Raw genomic sequence first — 23,199 nt, 5'->3', positions numbered from 1 at the left:
CCCTCCTTGGTTCATTTCAGAGTATGTAGCTGATATTTTTGTGCATACTTGACAAAACTTGCACCGCCTTGCGCTATTTTTCCGTTTACTTGCGCAAACTGTATACCAGTTTATACTGTATTCCAGTTTCCAGCTTCCTCCACGGCTGTTTGTAATATGTCCCCTTTAAAAGACAGAGCCGGCAAGGTCAAGTGAGCAGCTTTTATTGGGGACAGATTTGTTGCTCAGCAGCACTCAGCTGTGCCAGAGACCTGTTATGATAATTAGCATAAATCTGGGTGAGGTCTGATGTGGGCCTGTAAAACACTGATAAGACGGGAGGATTGATGGGCTGTGCAGGACCAGGGTGAGGAGGAGCTGGAGCAAGGAAGAGTAATGAGTGATCAAAGGGCTTGAAGAGGGCAAATGGAAATTTTTAAAGGGAAGAAGAGTCAGAAATAAAAAGAAAACAGCATGAGGAGATTTGCTGTAATGTAAATATGAAGTAGATTTTGGACACGAGAAGATGTTTGACATCGCTCTTACCTTGTTTCAGGCCGCTGATAATTGTAATCTTGCTCTCTTAGAACTTCCCCGTGTGTTCCTGCAGAGATACACAGTAAGTCACCTCTATGGCGACTTTGCTCCCTCTGACAGATTTGCTAGATACCTGCTCTTTCATAGCGATGGACATGCTTGTCAAGTATTGACAGGGGAAAGACACAGCTTTTTGATAAATTGTACAATGCTCCTGCTTGCCCGTGTCTGTCAGAACACATCAATCGCCTGGCTAACCCATCAGTTCAAGGTATCGTGGTTTGTTGGCTGCCCAGCCACTGTTGCCACCCTCCTCCTCCTCCTCTACCTCTTCCACCACCACCCCACCTCCACCTCCCGTTAGCCTGCCGCAGGAATAGAAGCATTTAGCCATGCTTGAGAAGTCTTTTCATCTCAGCGTGTGTTGGGCTCTATTACACCGAGATGGCCATAACAGAAATGGTTTAAAGTCAACATTGAGACATTAGATACACTGTTATTATGCGTATATAGCCAGAAGCCGACTGCTCAACACATGAATCTTAAGCAGATGAAGGCTGAGAGGCAACAGAGCTGTGAACAGCAGCTGATGGAGACGCTCACAGAAGAGCTGCGGTACTTTTCTCATGTCTGGGATTTGTTTTGTACTTTTTCAATTCAGACGTCTTGGTTTTGGTCCAACTTTATTCTGTTTACTTCTGAAACCCTGAACACTCTGAACATCTACTTCTCAGTGACTTTCCACTACAGAAAATAACTTCTTCTTTAAAGGAAAACTGTGTTTTTTGTAGCTAGTAGAGTTGCATTAAACATGAAACAAGAATAGGTGGTTTTCTTTTCTCAAATTAAGGAAATAAATATGGCCTATGCAGCAATGTAGTAACATTTATACAAATTAGATAGATTACAGTTAAACATGAGCATGTTTGCACTGTCAGTATGAGCTTGGAAGTTTACATTTACTCAAGTCCTGCACTTTGTTTGAATGTTTTTACTTCATGCTACTTCTACTTCGCTACATTTCAGAGGTAAATATTTTACTTTTTACCCCACTGCATTTTTCTGACAGCTTAAGTTTCTTTTAACATGAGGATTTAACACAGTTAATAATAGAACAAGCTTTTAAAATGTAACACATTGTTAAAAAATTAAACCTGTGGTTTCCAACCTTTTTGACTTCTTCCAGAAAGCGGGGTATAGCCAGGCTCACATTTCAAATGTCTATGAATTGTTAACAGCTCCATCACACTGTGGTTTTACCCTCGAAACTTCTCACATGGTTTCATTTCAATAAATGTTCAAGAAATCCAATATTGCAGTAACTATTAGAGAAAACCTGAAACAGATTTGTGTGTGTTTTTTCTCCTGTGAGCCATCTGTATATAACTCTATAAAAGTAGTTCAAACTTGCAGCAACTCCAACAGTCAATACTTTTTCACATTCAGCTGCTAATGCTAATGTACTTCTATCACTTCATGCAGGACTTTTTTGTGTAATGACATGCTTTTACTTTCTTTGTGTTGGTGCTTTACTTCTTCCACCACTGCATGTTACATTAAAAATGAAAGCGTTTCCTGTAACTCACCACAGATACTACATGGACATATATTTAATATGACAGTATATGAGACTATGGGAGGTTGAAAATGAGATTATTTGCTATAAAAATACTAAATAACTTAACACCTCTACCTCTAGGCAACAGAAGTGGATGCTTTTAAGTTGATTTCTCCCACCTTAGAGCTAGGCGTTAAACTCTTTATGACTTAACCTCTATTATTGATTAAACGCCTCGAATTCTCACCTGTATTAATCATAGCTGCACCTCACAAGCTCACAAACATATCAGACAAACATACCCATAAATTCATGTATGTATTGACTCATCTGCCTACTTTTATTGTATTTTTCAGAAATTTGTTTAGTATTTTGACCTTTCCCAGGCTGCATGAAAAAAAAACGAACAACTTTCCTCTGCATGGGAGAAAATGCCAGCTGTCCATTATTAAAGCAGAAAACTATTTATAAGGCAGTCAGGCTGCTACCGATAGAAGAACTAAACTAATAATTCTATAACTATCATTATTTTGTACCAGACTTAATACAGTGTTTCGCATAAAATCCCTTTAACATCTTTTTTAACCTTTAATCTGCAGATTGTAGTTTATTAGCACTGATCAGCCTGATATGATGTAATTTCTCCCATTAGCTTGTCATTTTAATTAAAGTAATGTGATAAGTTGTCAAGTGTTAAAAAAGCTACATATTTGTTATAAATAACATAATTTTATTCCAATGAGTTACAACAAACCAGTATCAGTTATAAAAAGTGTTTCTGCATGCAGCGTGTTGTGCATCTTCCTGATGAAGGCTGCACCGGCAACATCTGAAACATCTGAAACATACTGAAGTGTCCTTTTGAGCCATGAAAGAAAGCCTTTTAAAGCATTTGGTTGAAGAGCACCTTGGGCTCCTTTTTTTTTCATTTAGCTGCATGTGAAAACCCAATGGAGGCTCTGCTGCCTTCTTTAAATAACAAAAATCCCTTTCAGAGAAGCGTGTGCCGTCCTCATACCTTGCACCAGCCTGAACTTACCTCACTTTGTATTATTATATACTTTTTATTAGATTTAATTAGGTAGAAACCATGGACAGACTCGAATAACGGTGCATAGATGAAGTTCAAGTGAGTTTATCATCCATTGCTCACTCACATCCTCAAAGCTTTACGGTTTTAAAATGCAAACATCCTCTGCCCAGGTCTGATATGGGAAATAAAGAGAGGAGACCAGTGCACCTTCTGACCTCATTATGCCAGCGCAAGGCGAGCTGCTCTTGGTTCGCTCAGCTACCTGTGACACCGCTTTTCCTTCCCGTGGTTGACTCTCTCGCTCCCTCTTTCTTCCTTTCTCGCTAACAAGCTGCCTTTTTTCTGACATGGGGCCAGCAGATTGAGCAAACTCACCCAGTCACAGCTTGGCAATAGCACTAGAATTAATTTCTAGTACATAGCAATTATAATGAGAGATTAAACAAGGGAACTTGATTGTGCCAGAATTACACTTTTATTTTTTTTTACATTACAGCTTTGTGCTTTTAATTGTGGTTATTACAGCTGTAATTATGGCTGCGCTGAAAGTTTTCATCCCATTTGGTCCTGTTCAGTTTTATTTTTCTATTCTCGATTTCTACCAGTAGATAGAGGCTGTCTGTGTTGGCGTGCACGAGTGCGTGTGTGTGCACGGGGGTAATCCGGCAGCTGCTCCAGCCTCAGGAGAGCCTGAGACAGAGGAGTGAGGGAAATGAAAGTGGAGGGATGATAGCGGAGGGGTGCCCTCAGAGAGCCAGGGATCATTGATGGGGCTCTCTGGAGAAGAGAACAAACAAACTTTAAATCAGAAAGGATGAGAGGGGCCATGGCCTGCAGAAATGGAAGCCTCTACAGTGTGTGTGTGTGTGCCATGTATGTGTGCATCTGCTGTGTGTGTGTGTGTGTGTGTGTGTGTGTGCGCACTTTTGTGTCTGCCTGCGAAGCTCATTCAGCTGAGCATGAAAAGTTTTTGAGTCTGGGTAAAATCACGTACATAAATGAAATCTGGGCTTATGGTACAGTATAACCAAGGTTTTTGCAGGGCTGTAAAGAGGCTTATAGGTAGTAATGTCGCCAGCAGGGTTTGCTGCGCTCGGGAAATGGTGCCAGAGACTCTCAAGAGTGCACAACAAGCTTTGGGAGGGAAGATAAGGCAGCTGGAATCCATTCAGAAGCCATAAGCAAAGATTAGATTCACTAAACATTTTTCCCAACAGTTGTAGTCGGCATATTTTCCTTTAGGTGGGCACAGAAGCTCTCCTCTTGAGGGATTCATGGTTTAATGTAGTGAGTGAAATGTAACATTAACGCACCTCTGAACATGAGCATACAACGTAAGCCTGTTTACATATTACCCCTGCAACTTTGTGATGTACCTGTGGCAGATGTAATGAAGTTAGGATATAAACTGCTTACATGACTGTCTTTGTGCGTGTTTCTATACAATGAAGCCATCTTCGGCTGATCTGTTGAACTAAACACAATTTCTGTGTATCATCAACGGACAGATTTGTATCTATTTGCCTGAACAGATTGATTTCTGTTTAAAAATGTTGTAACATCACACACACACACCTAGCGACACATTTTGCCACGAGGCAAGACGATGTTACAATTAAGGGAACTAAGGGAAGTGTGAAGATAATCAGGAGAGATGAGATGCTGTTTTTGTGCTGGAGGTAAAAAGCTAAAAAGCAATTATCCTCATATAAATCTTGACTTTCAGGAACACACACCAAGACATAAACATGAATGCAGATGCAGACTTAACAGTGATGGCCAGAACTAATGGTTTTACCTATTAGTGGGGTCGCTCCATCACACGACTCCCTCGTGAAATGTGCATGTCTGAGCTTTGATCAAGTGGTTTATTTTGTCTGAAGGGAGTCAAAAGAAACTATTATTTTTTTCAATGTTTCCTCCTCCTCTCTCTCTCTCTCTCTCTCTCTGTCTCTCTCTTTAAATTATTTTTTATTCCTGCGCATAATGACAACAACAGAGCCACCTCTGTGACAAAGTTAATGAGGGCACAGGGCTGAGAATAAAAGCAAAGTATCACTAAAGAGTGTTTATTCATGAATCAAACACGGCGAGACTGGAATAAATTGAGGAGTTTAAACAAAAGTAAATTATTCAGCAGATTTGCTTAATCCTCAGAGAAATCTGCTGTATATTTGCTACTTGCAGCACAAATTTATTAGAATTTAAATGCAATTATTTGCAACAATAAACCAATAAAATGCACTTTAAAGTCTATGAATTTCGAGAGAATAAATCCCCTCTCTCTCGCTCTCTTTCTCAGTATCCTACCAGGTGAAGCAGGGGACATGTGAGGTGGTGGCTGTTCATCGCTGCTGCAATAAGAATAAGATCGAGGAGCGCTCTCAAACCGTCAAGTGTTCCTGTTTCCCGGGGCAGGTCGCCGGCACCACCAGAGCCAGACCCTCCTGTGTGGAAGGTAAAAACCCGATGTCTAAAAGCTTGTGTGAGTCTATGACTTCAATCAGCTTTTCCGAAGGCAAAGTTATCCACACAACCAGACGTCACAGTGTAATCAAAAAGAAATGGAGCCAGCATGTGAGTTCATTTTATGTAAAAAATAAAAAAGCACATTGTATAAATCAGTTTTACACTGATTCTTGTAGCTGATTTGTTACTGTACAAAAACTTTAGTGTATTTAATGAAGCCATGGAACATTTTACCTTCATATTACAGATATTTTCAGAGTTACAGTCCCTCAAAGTAGTCAGGGGTGAATTCAGTTGAAACTTTGTTCTTTTTGATTTGTTGTATTTTTTCCAGCATTTTTGAACCCTAAAGGAGATAGAGACATAAAAACTTCAACAATGAAAAACACATTTTAGTTTGGTTAGAAACTGCAACCATATCCATTTGACATCCAGTCCAGGTGTCACAATCTAAAGACAAAACGTTGTTTTTGTTCAACATGATTTTCTTCTGTAACCCACGTTAAGCATCAGTATCATGGGAAATTCCATAGTTCTAGTAGCAAAACTGCAAAACTTTAAAGTCTGTTACTAAGAGTGATAGAAACAAGCATTGGTACTCTGGATGTTAGCCTTTTTTTTTGATGATTCACTGCACTAAACTTTAAAAAGTGCTTTTTTTCAAGGATCATATCACCATGTGGGATAGGTGGTTGGTCAAATAAATATAAAGTACCTATGAAAGATCTCTTCTGTAATTAAATTTTGATATCCGCCTAGCTAGCTTTCTGCACATAGTTCCATCTCTGACAACCTAATTTGTGTATTTTTCTTTTAATTTTATCATGTGAAGAAACAGAAGGTATATTAAAGTCATTGTGCAATATAAATAAATCTGCTGATGCTGAGGGGGTCAGATGGGGCCTTTTTTGATTTGGTTGATTTTTATACGTAGCAACCCCTGTGTTAAAACAGCACAAATGGTCAACTGTGCCATCTTGCTAATCTGCAGCTCGAGTCATCTCTTGAACCCACAATTTCTCCCTAAGTGCATCCTTAAGTAACTGTAAAGCTAATTTCCAGACTGTATAGAAGTGTGCTGCATATTCTATATGCTTCATTTAAGTTATCTGACACTTCCAGTCAGGAGAACATTCAACCAAGCATACAGCCAAGTAGTGAGTCTTTCTCCGGTGCATCATTTTGTAGACATCTCCTCCCAACACTGCAGCAGGGCCGTTTCTGCCAGACTTATTTGGTATCTATCAGAAACCCCAGGAACACGACTGGAATTCAAAATTGAGGTTTTGTAGGTTTGGACAGTGCTTGGCTGCACAACATGTTTTTGTAATAATTGACGCACTGCTGAATCTGACAGGGTCACGGAGGCTCAAAATGTTTTTAATCATCGTGCATCATTAAAGTTGCTACATGAAGCTTCTCACCTAAAACAAATCATTACCAGAATCATTTTGAAATATTAGGAACATAAATAAATGAGTCAGTTGCAGCAAAGATTAATAGGTTGTGCTTTATTTTAAATTGCCGCCAGGTTGGATTCTGTGTGAAAATTACCTTTTTATGGCACACTGCTGCTGCATTGAAGCCACTGCTCTTCTTCTAACACAAACAGAGCTACATCTTTCAAACGTGGTTGAAGGCATGAAAGGCTGATTGAAAAATGGTATTGTGTCGTCCCATTCTTCTTGGTAAAGCCACACAATGAAAAAAAAATATGGAGTGAAACCAGGAACAAATCTCTACTGTAGTCTCTTTTGCTTACAGAAACCAATAATTGAAAGTTGAGGGAAGTTATTATAATGTTTCATATACACTGGAGAGCTGTTAAAATGGTGTTAAATAATCTGTTTTTCAGTGTATAATGGGGGGAAAGTAAAACTGCATATCTTAGTGCACCAACAGTTGTGGTTCATTGTGTCCCAAGGAGATTGTGTAAAATGAACGGTTTAAGCCACTAACAAGGTAATCGAAGTCACCAGTGTCTCTTTCCCATTCCTTTTTATTTCTCATAAAAGGGAAAGCAAACACATGACATCAGACTGTAAATTTAATTTTCAGTTTTAAAGTTCTAATATTATTTGGGACAGCGTTCCATTTTATATCTAGTGAAGCCACTCGAGTATACGACAGATGGGGATAGAGAAAGTATTTACTTCTGATGTGTTTCATGGTTCCAGACATAACATTTGGGTGACTAGCAAGAGAGAAGTTCTGGGAATGAAAGGCGGATAACATCAAGACAATAAGCCATTATGTTGGTCTTGACTGTGAATCGGTCATTTAAAAAAAGCACATGTATTTGGAGTCAAAACACGAAGTTAATTAATAATCCATAGAATGCTGCTCACACGTACACAGCAAGCATTTTCATGTTTAACTGTGCCTGTTTATGCATGCTGTGTATGCGTGCTTGTAGAGATGACAGACAGATGAAAGCTCTTGTTTTCATAGACCTCTGTTCCACCCGTTTGTCCGCTCCGAGAGCTTCAACCCAGCAAGAAACAAGCAGTGTCACTGACCCCTATCATCTGCAGACGCTCCGCTGAGATCAAATACACACACAGTGTCAGCCAAGCTGATCCAATCACGCTGTATTAGCCCTCCACCAGAAGAAAATACATGGCTGTCTCATACGTGAGCAGAGCCAGTGACTCTCCAAAGCATGCGGGTTAAGTGTTGAGGTCATTCTGGGGGTTGGAAACTGAATCCACACTCACACTCGAATGACTAATAAATCCGCAGAAAAATAGACTTTGATGTGAGATCTGTGAACAAACATGTTTCTCTGACTTGGAAATAGATCAGATGTTTAGTTTTTGGTTTGTTTATTTGCCATGAAAATAGAGTATCAGTGCATTATTGTTGTAATGCGGTAAATGAATGACACCAAAAGACACCTCATTCACCCTGACCTGCTGTTTGTTGAGTTCTTTTGATAGATAATATAATACACTAAGAGAAAGTAATTAAAACCACCTGGCTTGGTAAATCAAACATTTTAGTAAAATACAGCACATTTTGACACTTGAGAAACACATCTTTTCGCATTGTCCCTACCTACTCCTGTGTGTGTCTAAAAAATAATGATGAGAATTGCTCGCTTATATTGAAAATAATCAACGTTCTTCTGATGCCACTAAAGTCCAATATGTGGAAAAGTACTGCTATAGTATTCCTTTTTTTTTTTTCCAACATTTGTTCACATTTGCTGTGGGAGACAAAATACAAAAAATAACAACAAACATACTTAATAAGGACAAATAAGGACATATTTAAAAATAAGTGCTGTTTATGAGCTATGTAGGAAAAAATACACAGTCCTTTAATCACACTCAAAGAGAAGACGTTTATTGAGATCGAAACATTGCTCACATCTGGTTGTCTGAGAGGTTTAATTCCCCGTTAAACCTCTTACAAATAACTTGTTACAAATCAGAGGATAAGAAAATGGCAGACACATTCGGGTTAATGAGCTTCTGTTTGGTCTTGTTTTTCACTGGTGTCTTAATTTGCTTGCTTTTACTTGCTTATTAGTTTTGTAATTTTATTCCTTGGTTAAACAAATACAAAAAACCCAATCCGCTTTGTTCATATTTCCATGTGCTTTACATCTGGCTTTCTGTGCTGCACGCATGTGTTGTAAATCCCAACCAAACACCATCCACATTTATTAATCTTTACTGTCTACACTGCTGATCTTCAACCTGAAGTCACCGTGCTGCTGTTGCTGCATGTGACCAGTAGACGGTGCTTTTCCCATTGAAATGACTCCATCACAAACATACCTGCTAGCTCATTTCAGCACTACTTTCCCCCAATAAAAAAGTAGATTTGTTTTCTAACCTCTTTGATGAGTTCCTAGACGGGAACTATTGGTTGATAATGATAAAATCAGGCAACCATAGCAAAGATGATTGGCTTTGTAATGGAAATCAGGATAAATAAGGAATCATGTGAAACTTTGCTAACCTTTTGGAATCGGCACTGCCCTGATGCCTTGCTTTTATTTGTTCACATCAAAGGCTTGGTGTGGTTTGCCAACTGGAAGAAAAGGAAGAAATGAGACTGATGAGGAGCTGATAGACTGATTGTGTGACTCAAAGTCGTTCAATAATGACTTTGTTGTTTTCTTTACTGTCTTATTCACTTATTTCTCCTTGTAACTAACAAAACACGTACACACACAACAGCACAGCTCAACCTTCACACCAGTCATGAGGTTTCTAATTTCCTATTCACATTTCACCTCTGAGTCTCACCACCTCTCACTTCCAAATCCCGTGCTTAGCAGCACTTATCTCATGAGTCATGCTTGACCTCTGAGTTCACAGTTACAAAAGATCTCACCTCATCCAACATTTTCACACACACACGCAGACGCACACACACACACACACGCACACACACTTTTTAGATTTGAGCACAAATGGAAAGAGGTAAGCCCCTTCTCAGTAGCCAGCCTTTGTAGAAAAGCCATAGTGTAAATGGAGTTACATTATTGATGCTGACTGAAAGAGGAGTAAATGGTTAGAAGTCCCATTACTGGCTGCTGCACAGCGGGGCACGCTTTTTTAAGTGAACTCTATTCATCACAGTAACCCTGAAACCTGTGTTTTTGTTTTTATTTCTATTAGAATTAGTAGCGCTGATGGTGGTGTGTGAGAATGAAGAGTTTGTGCCGTGAATGGGGAGGTCATTCGGAAATGTCTAAGGAGTGTGTAGAGGTAGAATTGATAACTGACGATAAATTGAGGTCAAGAGGTTCATCTGCTCTCTATGAGAGAAATGTGCTGGGTCCAGTTGCTTGCCTGCATCTCACAGATATTATGTTTTGGGGAAGGAGAGAAAACTCTCGCCTGTCTAAGTGAAGACAACATGTGGAGCAGCATTCAGAATAAATCAAATGTTATTTTTCTTTTATCTCAGCTGAGGTTCTGCCAAATTTAGTTGAGCTCATAAGCTTGCGGGGTTAGTTAGGGAAGCACTGGGCATGATTTGAGGTTGTTTGTACCATCAGGGAGTAAACGCAAGTCGGTGTAATATCCTAGAAGAAAGCTATATTCAAACACAACATGTGGGTAATCCCTCCTGGGCTGTTGTACACCTGTGGAGCATCGCACATATAGACTTTGCAAAAGTCAATACCAACAGAATCATCTAAGAAAAAGACTCAAGCAATAGTCTTGCATTCACATTTTCTGCAAAAGTGAGAAATTAAAGCATTGGGATCATAGCAATCAAATAGAAAGGCACTCATTATGAGATATGACCCCTTACAGTGTGTCAGATGACTGATACATTAACATGTAAGGAGCATTTAAATACTACAGCTGATGCATGCAGAGCTAAAAGGAACCAGAGTAGTAACTATAACCATCCGATTGTTATCATGAGGTAAAAATGATAATATTCTCTCTAAAATCCAGTTGAGTAAAAGTAAAAAACACTCAAACTGTATTTGTGTGACAGGGTTTTTTTTTTTTTTTTGGTGCCAAAAACTAGGACTTCAAATCTCTCCACAGCCACTGTCATTAAAAGTGTGTTTGCTGGCGGAGAAAGACAGAGAGCGCAGTGACCTGATAAAAAACGGTGGATGAGTGGATTTTGTTTGGAGTGTGATACGGTGTCAGACAAACTGGGTTTCATTTCTGCACCACGAAATTTAGTTTAGTGTTTCAGCACACATCAACCTGCTGTTGTTTACTATAATATCTGCCTCGTAATGTCATGCTTTTGTCATTTTGTCAGCCTGTTCCCTGCGTATGTGCGTAACTCTTCGGCATGTATAATCTTTTTTTTGACAGTTTTTTTTTTTCTCAGTGCACCTTCCACTTGCATTTTGGCATCATGCATACCTGGGTGTGCTGGCGTGGCTGCATGAGCCGGGCCAAGAGAGAAACAGTATGTTAGTAAATCATTGCAGAAAGAGATGGATGCCGCTCTCCAACTGTGTCGGCACACCAGGATCACTGAGGGGAACAGTTACAAAGCCTGAGAATATTCATACCTCTGGGTGCGTCCCCAACCTCTGTGTGTGTGTGTGTATGTGTGTGTATGTGGAGGTACATCATATTCCCTTTAAATAGTAATGACCTGGGAGCGAGGCCTGTTTGTGATTGTGTATTACGTCTTACACTTCCTGCACAGTGGGGACTGCATCCATGTGCATATATATATATATATATATATATATATATATATATATATATATATATATATATATAAAATAAAACACACACACACAAAGACATTTATAGCACACAAAAGGCATTCCCACCCAGCGATGCACACGTAGACACAAAGTAAAACTCCCTGTTGGAGTTTCTACTCCCAGTTGCTCCACTGAGTGAGTTCAGGCGGTGCCTTTGTAAAGTATTAATGGGGAAACACTCCAACAGCCTGAGTGCGCATATTGTATTAGCATGCCCTGCCTTACATCAGACAGACCACACTGGAATCATTCAATGGGATGTGTAGTGATTGAATTAGTTTTGTTATATCAAAGGCTAATCTATTATTCCTTATCATGTGACTTAGATGACTTTGGATGAACGGGTTACATATGAAGGAAGTCCCTTTGAACTTATAGTTCATTTCATTAAATACATTTTTCTGCTGTAGCGTGGTGGAGTTAATTGTCTGATCTCATGTCGTGTTTTCTGCTTACAGTGATTCCTAAGAAGACATTATGTGAGAACAATGAAAAACATGAGATAAAGTAATGTATATTATATATGCATATATAGACATGTATGGACTATAAATGCCTTGTTTTGTTCTTACTTTCTAGGAATATTTTTTAACTATTAATGAAAATGGGAGCAGTTTCTTCCAGCCAGAGCGATGCTACATATCAAGTTTTTGCATGGTGCTCCCTGTTTTTCAGTAGACACATTTGTTAAATACCTGCAGAGGTGGAGCTCCACATCTCAAAGTCTTTACTGGCAAGTCACATGTTACTGCCTACAATAACTGAGCATACATAAAAAAAAAAACAACAACAAGTTGGTCACAGGAATCTGACTTCAGTTTGGTTTCCATGTAAAGCCGGGAACCTGCAATTTCAGCTTCGTCCACTTGATGTCACAAACATTACAATGACAATGCAAGCGGTGGAACAGGAAGAAATGAGCAGAAGCTGTGAAGGGATCAATGATCATACAGCAGGCACACTTGTTCACACGCGCAAAAAATGAACCTGGCATAATGTTGAGTGACATTTATCAAGTCTGTGCGAGAGTGACGTGTTGTGATCAGTAGGAGGAGAGACGGAGCTGTAGGCAGCCTCATAGCGTGAAACCTCCACAGACCCTATTTAGAGAACCCCAGAGACTAGATGAGAACCTTGGGAATAACATAGCCTCAGCGCCTTGTGTTGCCTAATCACCTGCACCTTGAGCAAAGCACTGTCTAGACGTTTGCCCTCAGCCGATCCCGTGCTGAAAGTTTGCAAGAGAACTTGAAAGGGAGCCATTTTGAGTGCAGATGCCATTGTAATGAGCTGAGAGTAACTGTGATGAAATGTATGCCTGAGCTGAAAACCTTTTTAATTATTATAGGCACCTGTTTTGAATTCAAATCTCAGCTCAGTGAGACGGATGCAATCCGTATAGGTAAACCTCACAGGAACTCTATGTGTTATACTCACCTTAGCTGAAAAGTGTATGTCTTCTTTTGTACTTCAACAACTTGACAGAGATTAGTTTTCACTCTGATGTGTCGTATGTTCCAAGAATAATGTGACGGGATCGTGTATAAAATGTTGCCAATGTCAATTTAGCACAACCATTTTTAAATACAATAAGTTTTTTTTTTGAAAGTCAGCCAGTGTGACTGTGTGAGGAGCTAACTGTGAAAGCAAAGAACAACTTATGTATATGAGTTGTGGAAAAGTGTTAGTGAGGTGATGCACAATAATTGGCACATGCATGTTTAAAGAAAGCTTGACTCTATTTGTATATCTGTACAGAAAATTGAAGCTACAGCAAGCAGCTGGTTAGCTTGGCCTAGCATATCAACATATAGTGCATGCAAAAGGGTGAGAAACAACGACGCTCAGCTCTATATGGGTTCATCACGCTTACATGTTGTATTGTGTTTGTTGTACAGAAAACAAAATGCTGAAAATATGTGTTGTTTCACAGGACAGTTGTGAGGAGGCTCTGCTGTTTTCTTGGAGCTCTGAAGTCACCACAGTGGAGCTGGAAGTTAACGAGAGTCCAATGTTAAATTGGACCCCCCAAAAGACACTTTTGAAATTTTTTATGGCGATATTTACCCGTTTTAATCCAAAGACACTGTATATAAGCAGAGCCAGTGACTCTCCAAAGCGTGCGGGTTAAGTGTTGAGGTCATTCTGGGGGGTTGGAAACTGAATCCACACTCACCTTCCCTGGGACCGTGTTGGTCCACAGCTTCTTCATGAAGAACACCTGGTAGGTCTCTGGTAGGTCAGAGAGGGGACGATTCCATCTTTAGCTGGTCGAGATTTCTTGATTTCTTGACTGAGAAATAGTCCAGTACAGTACACATACACCATGGGCTTTGTACAGATACAGCAATGCTATAATAAGGCATAACAACATATGATGTGTTAACTGGATATTTTTTCATATTCTAGTAGATGGAGTTTGTTACTTTTGGACAGAGCCTTACAATCTGTTTCTGACCTTTATGCTAAGCTTGAATTAAACATAGGCAACTATTAAAGAAAAAGTAAAATTCTTTTTATGTCAAAAATGTAACTATCTTTGAAAAAAATCATGATTGTTCACAGAATCTGAATAGGAAAGGTTTAACTGCCCAGTAGGTTTTCACATACAAGGATTTTGAGTTGGTGTTTTACAGCATAAGCAAAGACAATAACATACAGATCAAACAGTGTTGCCAGTCGTAGGCATTAAAACACTTTAGTGGCCATGTTTGTTACATTACTCAACATTAGACATGTAAATTCACAACCTGTTTTTTATTGATGTTTTTGTGGTTTTTTTAATATCTAAAAAAAATAATTCCACTTTTTTTTGTCTCCCAGTGTGGCTTCACATTTACTGTACAGACAGAAGAACTGGTATCACTGTTGTCCTTTGACTCCAAATAAGTCAGCAAATTTGCTAATTTTCCCGAAAAGTAAAATTCAAGATGTTCATATGAAGAAAAGCATGGTTTTAATGTGAATTGAGAATTTGTTGGCTATCAGTAGACATGCACTATTAGTGGAGGAAGGAAAAATGTGGTCCCAGAGGTGATGATTACAGTGGTGTGCTTGTCTAATCTTTTTATCACTGACCTGTTGAGTCCCATCCAACATGTGAATCATCCCTGACATCACAGGCCATGTTCCTGCCTCTGTCCATTTTCTGACTTGACAGTCGGGCTCTTAAGTGTCACGCCTGTCCCACCCTCCTAATGATAGCATGAGATAAGGTGCGGGGAAAGCTAACTCCATAATAGCACTCAAAGGCCATGCCTATTAGCTCCATATAACACTCTAACAGTGCAAGGCAGTGTCGCCGACTCTGTAATGGCCACATTAACGAGCATTACACAGCCATTGGTTTTTAGAACCGCTTGCTGCCACTGAACTCATGCATCATAATAGTGTGTTCAACATTATGCCCCGTTATTGCTGTGAGAGGTTTTTTTTTTTTTTTTTTTGTGGTGACTTGGCAGCTTGGATTTGTTGCTCTCCTTCTTTGTGTTTTCTGCGTTTAATCTGCGCCTTTCACCACTCGACTCAGTGATAGTCATCCTCAAACGACCGCTTTCCTTCCCACCCTTCTCTCTGCTTCTCTGAGTTCCTCTCACTGCTCATTTCCTCACTACAAAGATGTTTTCTTAGTGAACACCTATTATTTAGCCTTCCTCCCTCCTCTCTCTTTCTCTTAGACACAGTGTTTTCTCCTAACATGATGCTTGAGAGGATTTTTCTATGCTCCTCTGCATTATGCAGTTGAAAGCCCATTTTCCTGACAGTCCCACCATTCTCCTTCCTTTGTTGGAAACAAGTCATCACAGATCAGAACTTCTCTCTAGACATCATCGGCCCAGCACCGTAATGAAGTTAGAAAATAGGTGTGTCCTTTGATCCCTCTCACCATCCACACTTGAAGCAGGAGGAGGGATGGATGATGAGTTAGGAGAGAAGGAATTGAGTTATTCTCAGCTGACAAGCTGCCTCCTGTCTAGACAGTGGATCAGATGATCTGGAAGATTTGAGTGTCAGCTGTTAAGACATGAGAAAACTTTGGGTTTTAACACTAGATTAACTGTAGATCAGGCCAAGCTTTATTTTCTAGCACATACAGTGGGGTCCAAAAGTCTGAGACCACATGAAAAATCTGTTATATTTCTATGTAAACCTGGAAAAAAATAGACATTTGAGGATGTAGGAACATTTAAAAATGTGTACAATGAAGATGAAATACCAAGGGTTTGCACTACTTTCAGGTGACCGTTCAAGCAGACTTTTTCTTCTCGATAAAATCACATACCCAGATGGCTCTCAGATGAGTTTGATCGACTCGTCATAGGCTTGTTCAAGAAAATCAGCTTCACCTGTTATAAACATTGCTGTGCTTATCCATCAGAACATTGCTCACTATATGACACTGTGCTGGTGAGAAACGTCATCGCAACTAAGTGAAAGTGTCAGAGGTCATTTTGCAACAAAGAGCAGCCTTTCTCAGCACCAAATCATAGCTAGATTTGATGCTAAGGGTTTCAAATGGTCCTGTGCACAGCATTTTAAATCACTCTACGGAAACTGCAGTTTCATCACAGATACAGAATTTGCTAAACAGAGAACACAAGTCTCCAATCAACAAAAGAACTGTCAAAAGGAGGCTTTGTAGTGGTGGTCTCAGAGGATGAGCAGCAGTCTCTAAAGCATTTCTCAGGAGGGGAACAAGGCTAAATGCTCAGGGTGGGCTGAGACGCAGAAGCATTTCAGACGGAAGACTGGAAAAAAGTCCTATTTACTCGACTGATGAATCCAAGTTTGAGATTTTGCAACAGTAACAGAATGGAGTATGTAAGGAGACCAACAGGAGATAGAGAATGATCCCACCATGGATCAAACTGTGAAACATGGTGGAGGGGATATTTTGGTCAGGGGGTGTGTTGACTACTGTGGAGTTGGACGCCTGCACCGAATCATCTCCAACCTGACTAAGAAGAAGTCACACTTTATTCTTCACGCTCAGCTTCATCCTCTGGTTTACATCTTTGTTGAAGATTCAGCAGGATAAAGAACTCAGTCACATGTAGAAGTTTTAACTTCTTGGTCAAAGAAGACCGAGGAGTGCTGACTGTCATTTATGGGGCACTTGAAGACAGAAAAGTCAGGTATTCCTGACATCTCCAGAAGCTCTCTGGAATGCTGTGACACAATGTGAAATGATCAGATCCAGTATCCTTAAAGAAAAAGTCAGATTAACCCGTTTAATCCCACTGGCAACAATTGTTGCTGCTCATTTTTCTTTTATCTTTTATTCTCTAAAAGTGTTGTTTTGGCTTTGGACAGCTAATGCAAGTTTTAAAATCAAAGAATAGGTTGTCTTCTCTGAATTGCAGCAATGTCATGTAACTGGTGTAAATGGTCACATGACTAGGCCTCTTTACTTCCTGCCTGCACCGATGGAAGGAGATGTCTGCCTCAAACTTGTACAAGAAGAATTTATTTCAAAACCTTAATTAACAGATATAACTGAGCTATTTTGTACAGAAATTTTTGAAAGGGTATACTACTGATATATAATGAGAATTTTATGCCTGCATGCATCTTTTAATCATAAGAAGAGTAAACGGAAGCATGGCAACATTTGTTGCTGCTAGCATAATACATAGTCCAGTACATACATACATAGCCAATACATAGTCTACCAGATTTTGTGACCTATGGAGGAACTTCAGCAGACAGCATGAAACAAACTAAAGCAGACCCTGTTGATTTATTCCTGCTGATGGATCCTCTAACTCTAAGGGTGTTCACAAGTTAATGCCATAAACAAAACAGCTATTGACTGCATGAAAGCATTATGCACACTCATCTTCTGGCCATGATGTTAGTGTTCAGTAAATAATCAATCTAAGCTACTGCCACAATGTGAATTTATTTTCTATTTGTAAACTACGATCGGTTCTTACTTTGTAAGATGAAACATTCTTAGCTCTAAGGTTATTTAACTGTTTTACGAGACTGTGAAATGCAGTAAATGCAAAGTTGTCAATTTTAGTTCTCTTCAGTGTGCATTGCTATAGTGTCTTTCTGTATCTTATAAAGTTCTGAACACATTTGTAACCGTGTCTAGTTATGATATATTGCACTTAGTGTTATTCTTCCTTTTTTTTCTAAAATGTGTAAATAGGTCAAACTGAAGACTTTCTGTAAATTTAGACCATGCGGTTTCCCACCGGTAACAATTGTTGCCGAATATAAAAGCTACATTTGCACTAACAAAGCCAACACAAAATGAAAAAATGTATATATATATTATGTGCTAGGGAAGTCTAAGGAGTAAAATACATGCTCTTATTTTGCAGGGAAAAATTTGGGATTAAACGGGTTAACACTGCCTGAAATTCATTTTCAGAGATTTTATTTACTCATATTGTTAAAGCTGATATTGTCATTTGAAATGAAAAATTATGTGTGTAGTCAATTAAATAAAAGCCCTTGCCATTTTTTGTTTTTCACAGCTTTGCCTGAAATGCAGGAAAAGTGTTTCCGAGAGCTCTTTTATACCTGCAAACATCATGAAATAGATCATAAACAGCAGTGTTTTGTCTGAAATACAACAGAGAGAGCAGACTGTTTTAACTGATAGCAGTTCATCACAATCCTGTTTTCTTTCTGTATTATGCAACAGGAAAAATACTCATTGGCTCATTGTCTAAATGTGCCTTGAGATTTTGCTGATTTTCCCAGAAACAAAAGGCAAGTAAGATTATAAGCAATCATTTCATTTGAGTTGTAGGAAGCATCTTTCAGGAACACACACAATGCAAAATGCATCTGCACAAACGCACACTAATAAACATTAGATTTTGTGCCATATTTCCCCTGTGCTACCTGTTTTCTTTTTCATCTGTTGTGGATGTACCTCCTCCATTCACTCTACAGGAGGCCTTGTGATGGATTACATTAATCTCATTTTTTTAAAAAGAAGATAGCAGCTATACATTTTAGCTGCTGTGAAAATGAAACAACAAACATTTGACTTCACAGAGATGAAGGTTTGTTTTGTGCAGAACCTCAAGTGCTGTCCATGGTGCTGACTTAACTGTGGTTCCTGCAGTAGCATCAGCATCATGAACAGTGCTTGTGACTTTTACTCTATATAAATACAGCATTCTGTTTTTTTCTGATATTATTTCTGCTATTCTGAAATGCAGCTTTTGCCAGCTGGAGCTATACAGGAAATACTGACAGTGCATTACAACTGTATTTTGAGGTGATAAATATTACAGTTTAGGATGCAGCTGTGTTTTGCTGTAAATACTACGGTATGCTACTCGTATCATCCATCCAGTAACCTGCTGTCTGTGTTTCCCTCCCCTCACTGCTGCAGCCTCCATTGTAGCCCAGAAGTGGTGGTGCCAGATGCAGCCGTGTATGGATGGAGAGGAGTGTAAAGTCCTACCTGACCTGACTGGCTGGTCCTGCAGCACCGGCAACAAAGTCAAAACCACCAAGGTGAGAATAATGCCTGTCTGTATTTGTATGTTTCTATACATGTCTGCCTCTTTTTTCTTTTCCCTCCAGCGTCTGCTCATCAAGTGTGTGCACCTTTTCATGCGTGTCACCTCACACATGCTGCTCATTCCCGTGATTTTATCGCCTCTGTCGTTTTTTTCTTCGGTTAGTTCAGTTTCACAGAACCAGCTCTGATAATCACAGAGTTTATTATATTGTCTTACATGGCAACAAAGTGTGTGAAGTTAGCAGCGCTCACATAAAATAGCCACATGGGAAACATATAATGCGCAACAATATTAGGTAAATTTATTATTTTGAGTTTCCCGGCTTGACTAATATTTGATGTAGATGGAATTAACTTTGATCCTGAATTCATATGTTTTTTGTTTTTTTCTCCGTGAAACATCTTGCCTTAATTAGTGCCTGGTAAACACACTTTCAGCTTGATGACTGTTGCTATTTTCACACTGTAAATAACTGTATATGAAAATAAAGACCTCAGAGAGGCTTACCAAGGAAAGTAAAGATAATCTTGTAAACAAAGGTTGTTTGAATCTTCAGGACGCCCACAAAAGAGTGAAGTCTAATTTAATTACTAAATTTAAACATCAATAAAAAAAATTACAAAGAAAATATGGAGCCAGTCAGGAAGTAAGACCCCAGATGAGCATTATTTGTGAAGCTGCTGTAACTTTATCTCTTTAGGCAAGGATGAGGAATAAAACAAAAACAACAAGACTTCTGTACACGGCGCACCTCACACAACCACCGTGTGATGCCATGTAAACTGATGCCGTTCAGCTGAGATAAATTGATTTAAATGAGGGTCCTTCATGGCCCTTTGTAAGCTGGTGGAGTGTGAAAGTTAATTTGCGGCACTGACGACTGGCGCGTGTGTACGTATGTGCCAGAGTGCACGTCATGGGACGGAGCAGGTGCAGTTTATTTACAGGTGAAATATAAAAAGAGAAACAGTTGGAAGGGAGCGCGGTGCAGACGCCATAAGAGTAATTGCTCGAGAGATGGCATAACAGCACAACATCTGTCGCATTCATTAGAATGCATTATGGCTGGGGCCTTCCACAGAGGCTTTACAATTAAGAGTCATAATTAAATTGGTGAGTGGGATAGACTGAGGAACAGAGGCACTGCTGGGCTCAGTCAACGGCGCTGGAATTAATGACCCTGGGCCTAACACCAACTCTGGGACTGATAGGTGCAATTATCCTCATTTTGTTGCACGTTGCCATCTCTCTTCTTCCTTTCTTTCCGTTTTGTTCCTCCTACCCCTGTCTGACTGGCCGATCAGCTGACCGCATCAGTGGACGTTAATTGTGCATTTGCAGGTGCTTTGGGAGCGGGGAGCAGTTACTTGGAGACTTGGTGGCAGATGTCACTGAAGATAGTTGCAATGAGACATCGATTCCCCGGCAACTGCTCACATGGCCATGATCTCTCGCTTTTTCTGCGTCATTCTTCTTTATACTGGGTCTCTTTTCTACCCATGACCTCCTTTCACCACCTCAGCATCTTATTCACCATGGTCGTCTGTATCTGTCCATCTTTCTTTCACTCCCACACAGTGTAGGCGTGCTGTAGAAAAGATGCATAGATTGCCTGACCGAGGCATCAGAACGTTGTTAACAAGGAACAGCAGCAATGCTACACCATAAAATCCATATTTTCACATGTCCAATTTCATATATCTAACTTTGTGATCTAACTTGTACAGCATTTGCAGGACTCGAACAGCAGAACTGGAGTTTTTAATATGTGAGAATATCTGTTTATTGCAAATGCACTAAGGATAGGCTTTACTGATGGAAAACAAGTTCTTTACATCTCCAATTATATGCCTTCAACTTACTGCCCAAGTGTAAACAAACCATTACAGCTCCAAGACATGTGAAATCCAGCTCCGGCAGTCGAGACACTGTTGGTCCCTGCAATCAGTCAAGCAGCTACACTGCAAACAAGCATTTTCAATCCAATGAAAAGGACACAAAGCCAGAAATAGGGGGGAAATTGTTTGATTTTAAATATTCTACTCTGACCTCTGATCGTCCCTTTCAAATGGAAACGTTCATTCAGTGAGTGTGAAGCTGGACACAGAGTCATTTCATGTAATTACATGTCTCCATGATACTGATCCTCTTTTTTTTCTGTGCCATTGCTTCTTTTTTAGGTCACACGATAGCAAGAGAGCCACTGAGCCACGAGGAAACCTGAAACTTTCCATGTGGAAAGGATGGATGACTCACACATATTTACTGTACGATGGGGAAAACTATCATGGAAGGGACTGCTGTCAAGATATCCATCTCAAAGCAATGGGATAAAATGTACTCGTCGCAAACTGTGTACACTCGGCCATGTGGAGCCAAACATACAGCGTATTTACTGTGCTGGTTGTTGAGACCAGTGGACTGCAATCAGGGTACATCTGGACAACAAAGGGACTCTTATTTTCCAATAACGGACAGTGTGGATTGATTTAAAATGGTTGAATCCAAACGCCAATTAAGCATTTCAAAGTATATATTTCAACAAAGCATTTGTGGATGAGTGTGAGGTGTGAACTGAAAGCTGTGCTGAGAGTGTCGCTGGACACAATCCAGGCCTGTTGTCGAAGTGTAGAAGCTATAGTGGAAACGGTGGAGATGATTTGGGAGGAGTGAAGCAGCAGCTCATAACTAGCAAATAGCAAATTAGCATCAAATAGCTCTTGTGGGTCAAGTCACTACCATGAAGACTGTTTTGCGGGAGTCATTTTGCAGTTCTAATTAGGAATTGCAGTAGGATCATAACAACATATTAAAAATTCATGTAAGATATTTGCACTAGTCGAAACCATTGGGGAATGTTTTGTTTTTCTAGATATCGCCCATGTTTTGCTGTGGATGTCACATGAAATTGAAGGTGAGCATTTTGTAAAATGTCTGACACTTGAAGTAGATAAATATGTATATCACAATCCAGTAAATTTGAGTAGTTATTGATTAAAAATGACTCAGACTATCGAGCTTCGCTTACATACAGCTTGGAACAATATGAACTAGCAAAGTGTGATTCATCATTTGTCTCTCTCTCTTCTTCTTTTTTTTTTTTTTAGCCCAGAGACATTTCCAAGCTCAGCCTTCAAAGTTATATATCTTTGATCTATTATACTCAGTCTGTGACATCTCTTATGTTAACTGTTAAAAGGAGGCCCATAAATGTTCAAACAAGGAGGATGAAGTTGTCTTTATGTTGTTCTTTCACTTCATTGGAAAATCTCTTCTACTTTCATTCCCAAATTTCCACGTTCCTAATCTTTAAAAGCACTGAAAATGGAAAACAAACAAATGAAAAGGTTTCTTTTCAGGAGATGTATGTTTTTCTATTTGCACATTGCCTATTGATTGTCTCCAGAATTCCCCTCCACATTGCTGCTTCAGTGAGATATACTGAAATAATTGCCACAGATAATGGCAGTTCAACCCTTTGCAAACATGTTTTTTTCTCTACATGCCGCAATCATTACTGCACTGAACACAATAGCATAACGCCCCGAACCAAAATCATACGTCTCTCCATTATTTCTGTTCAGTCTCCCTCTCACACTCCCCTTTCCTTTGAATCTTCCTGTGCCTCTCTTGTGCCTCTGCCTCTTTTTTTCTGCCATACTGCTTATCATCCTAAAGATGGCACAGTTAAAGTAGTTTTCGTGCAATCTGTCCCACACATTGTATCTTAATTTCTCAGCTGTTTGAACTAGTGTGCAGCTTTTTGGCTTTCATGCTTTCCAAATCGATTTTTTTTCTCTCTTACGTACACGCATTCAAATGCAAGTCTTTCTCAAACTCTATCAGTCTGCCTCTGTGATATGTGAATGTGTCGGGTCAGTGTGCCCAGGGGTTAGCCTGCTGGGGCTGCTCCTCTGTG

At 39.6% G+C, this 23,199-nt stretch overlaps 1 protein-coding gene across 1 annotated transcript in view; it reads left to right on the top strand.

Annotated features, from left to right (window-relative positions):
- The window catches only part of tafa4b (TAFA chemokine like family member 4b), a 26,556-nt gene extending 4,048 nt beyond the window's left edge, over window positions 1–22,508 (top strand). The window contains exons 3-5 of the mRNA XM_022198248.2: window positions 5,410–5,565; window positions 19,148–19,272; window positions 21,461–22,508. Coding sequence (XP_022053940.1) covers window positions 5,410–5,565; window positions 19,148–19,272; window positions 21,461–21,472 — 293 coding nt within the window. The 3' untranslated portion in view covers window positions 21,473–22,508. The remainder of the gene's footprint in view (window positions 1–5,409; window positions 5,566–19,147; window positions 19,273–21,460) is intronic.
- Window positions 22,509–23,199: the final 691 nt, after the last annotated feature.

Source organism: Acanthochromis polyacanthus, chromosome 5 (genome assembly GCF_021347895.1).
Source record: "Acanthochromis polyacanthus isolate Apoly-LR-REF ecotype Palm Island chromosome 5, KAUST_Apoly_ChrSc, whole genome shotgun sequence".
In the NCBI taxonomy this organism is placed as follows: Eukaryota; Metazoa; Chordata; class Actinopteri; family Pomacentridae; genus Acanthochromis; species Acanthochromis polyacanthus.
This window is presented reverse-complemented; position numbering and strand designations above follow the sequence as displayed.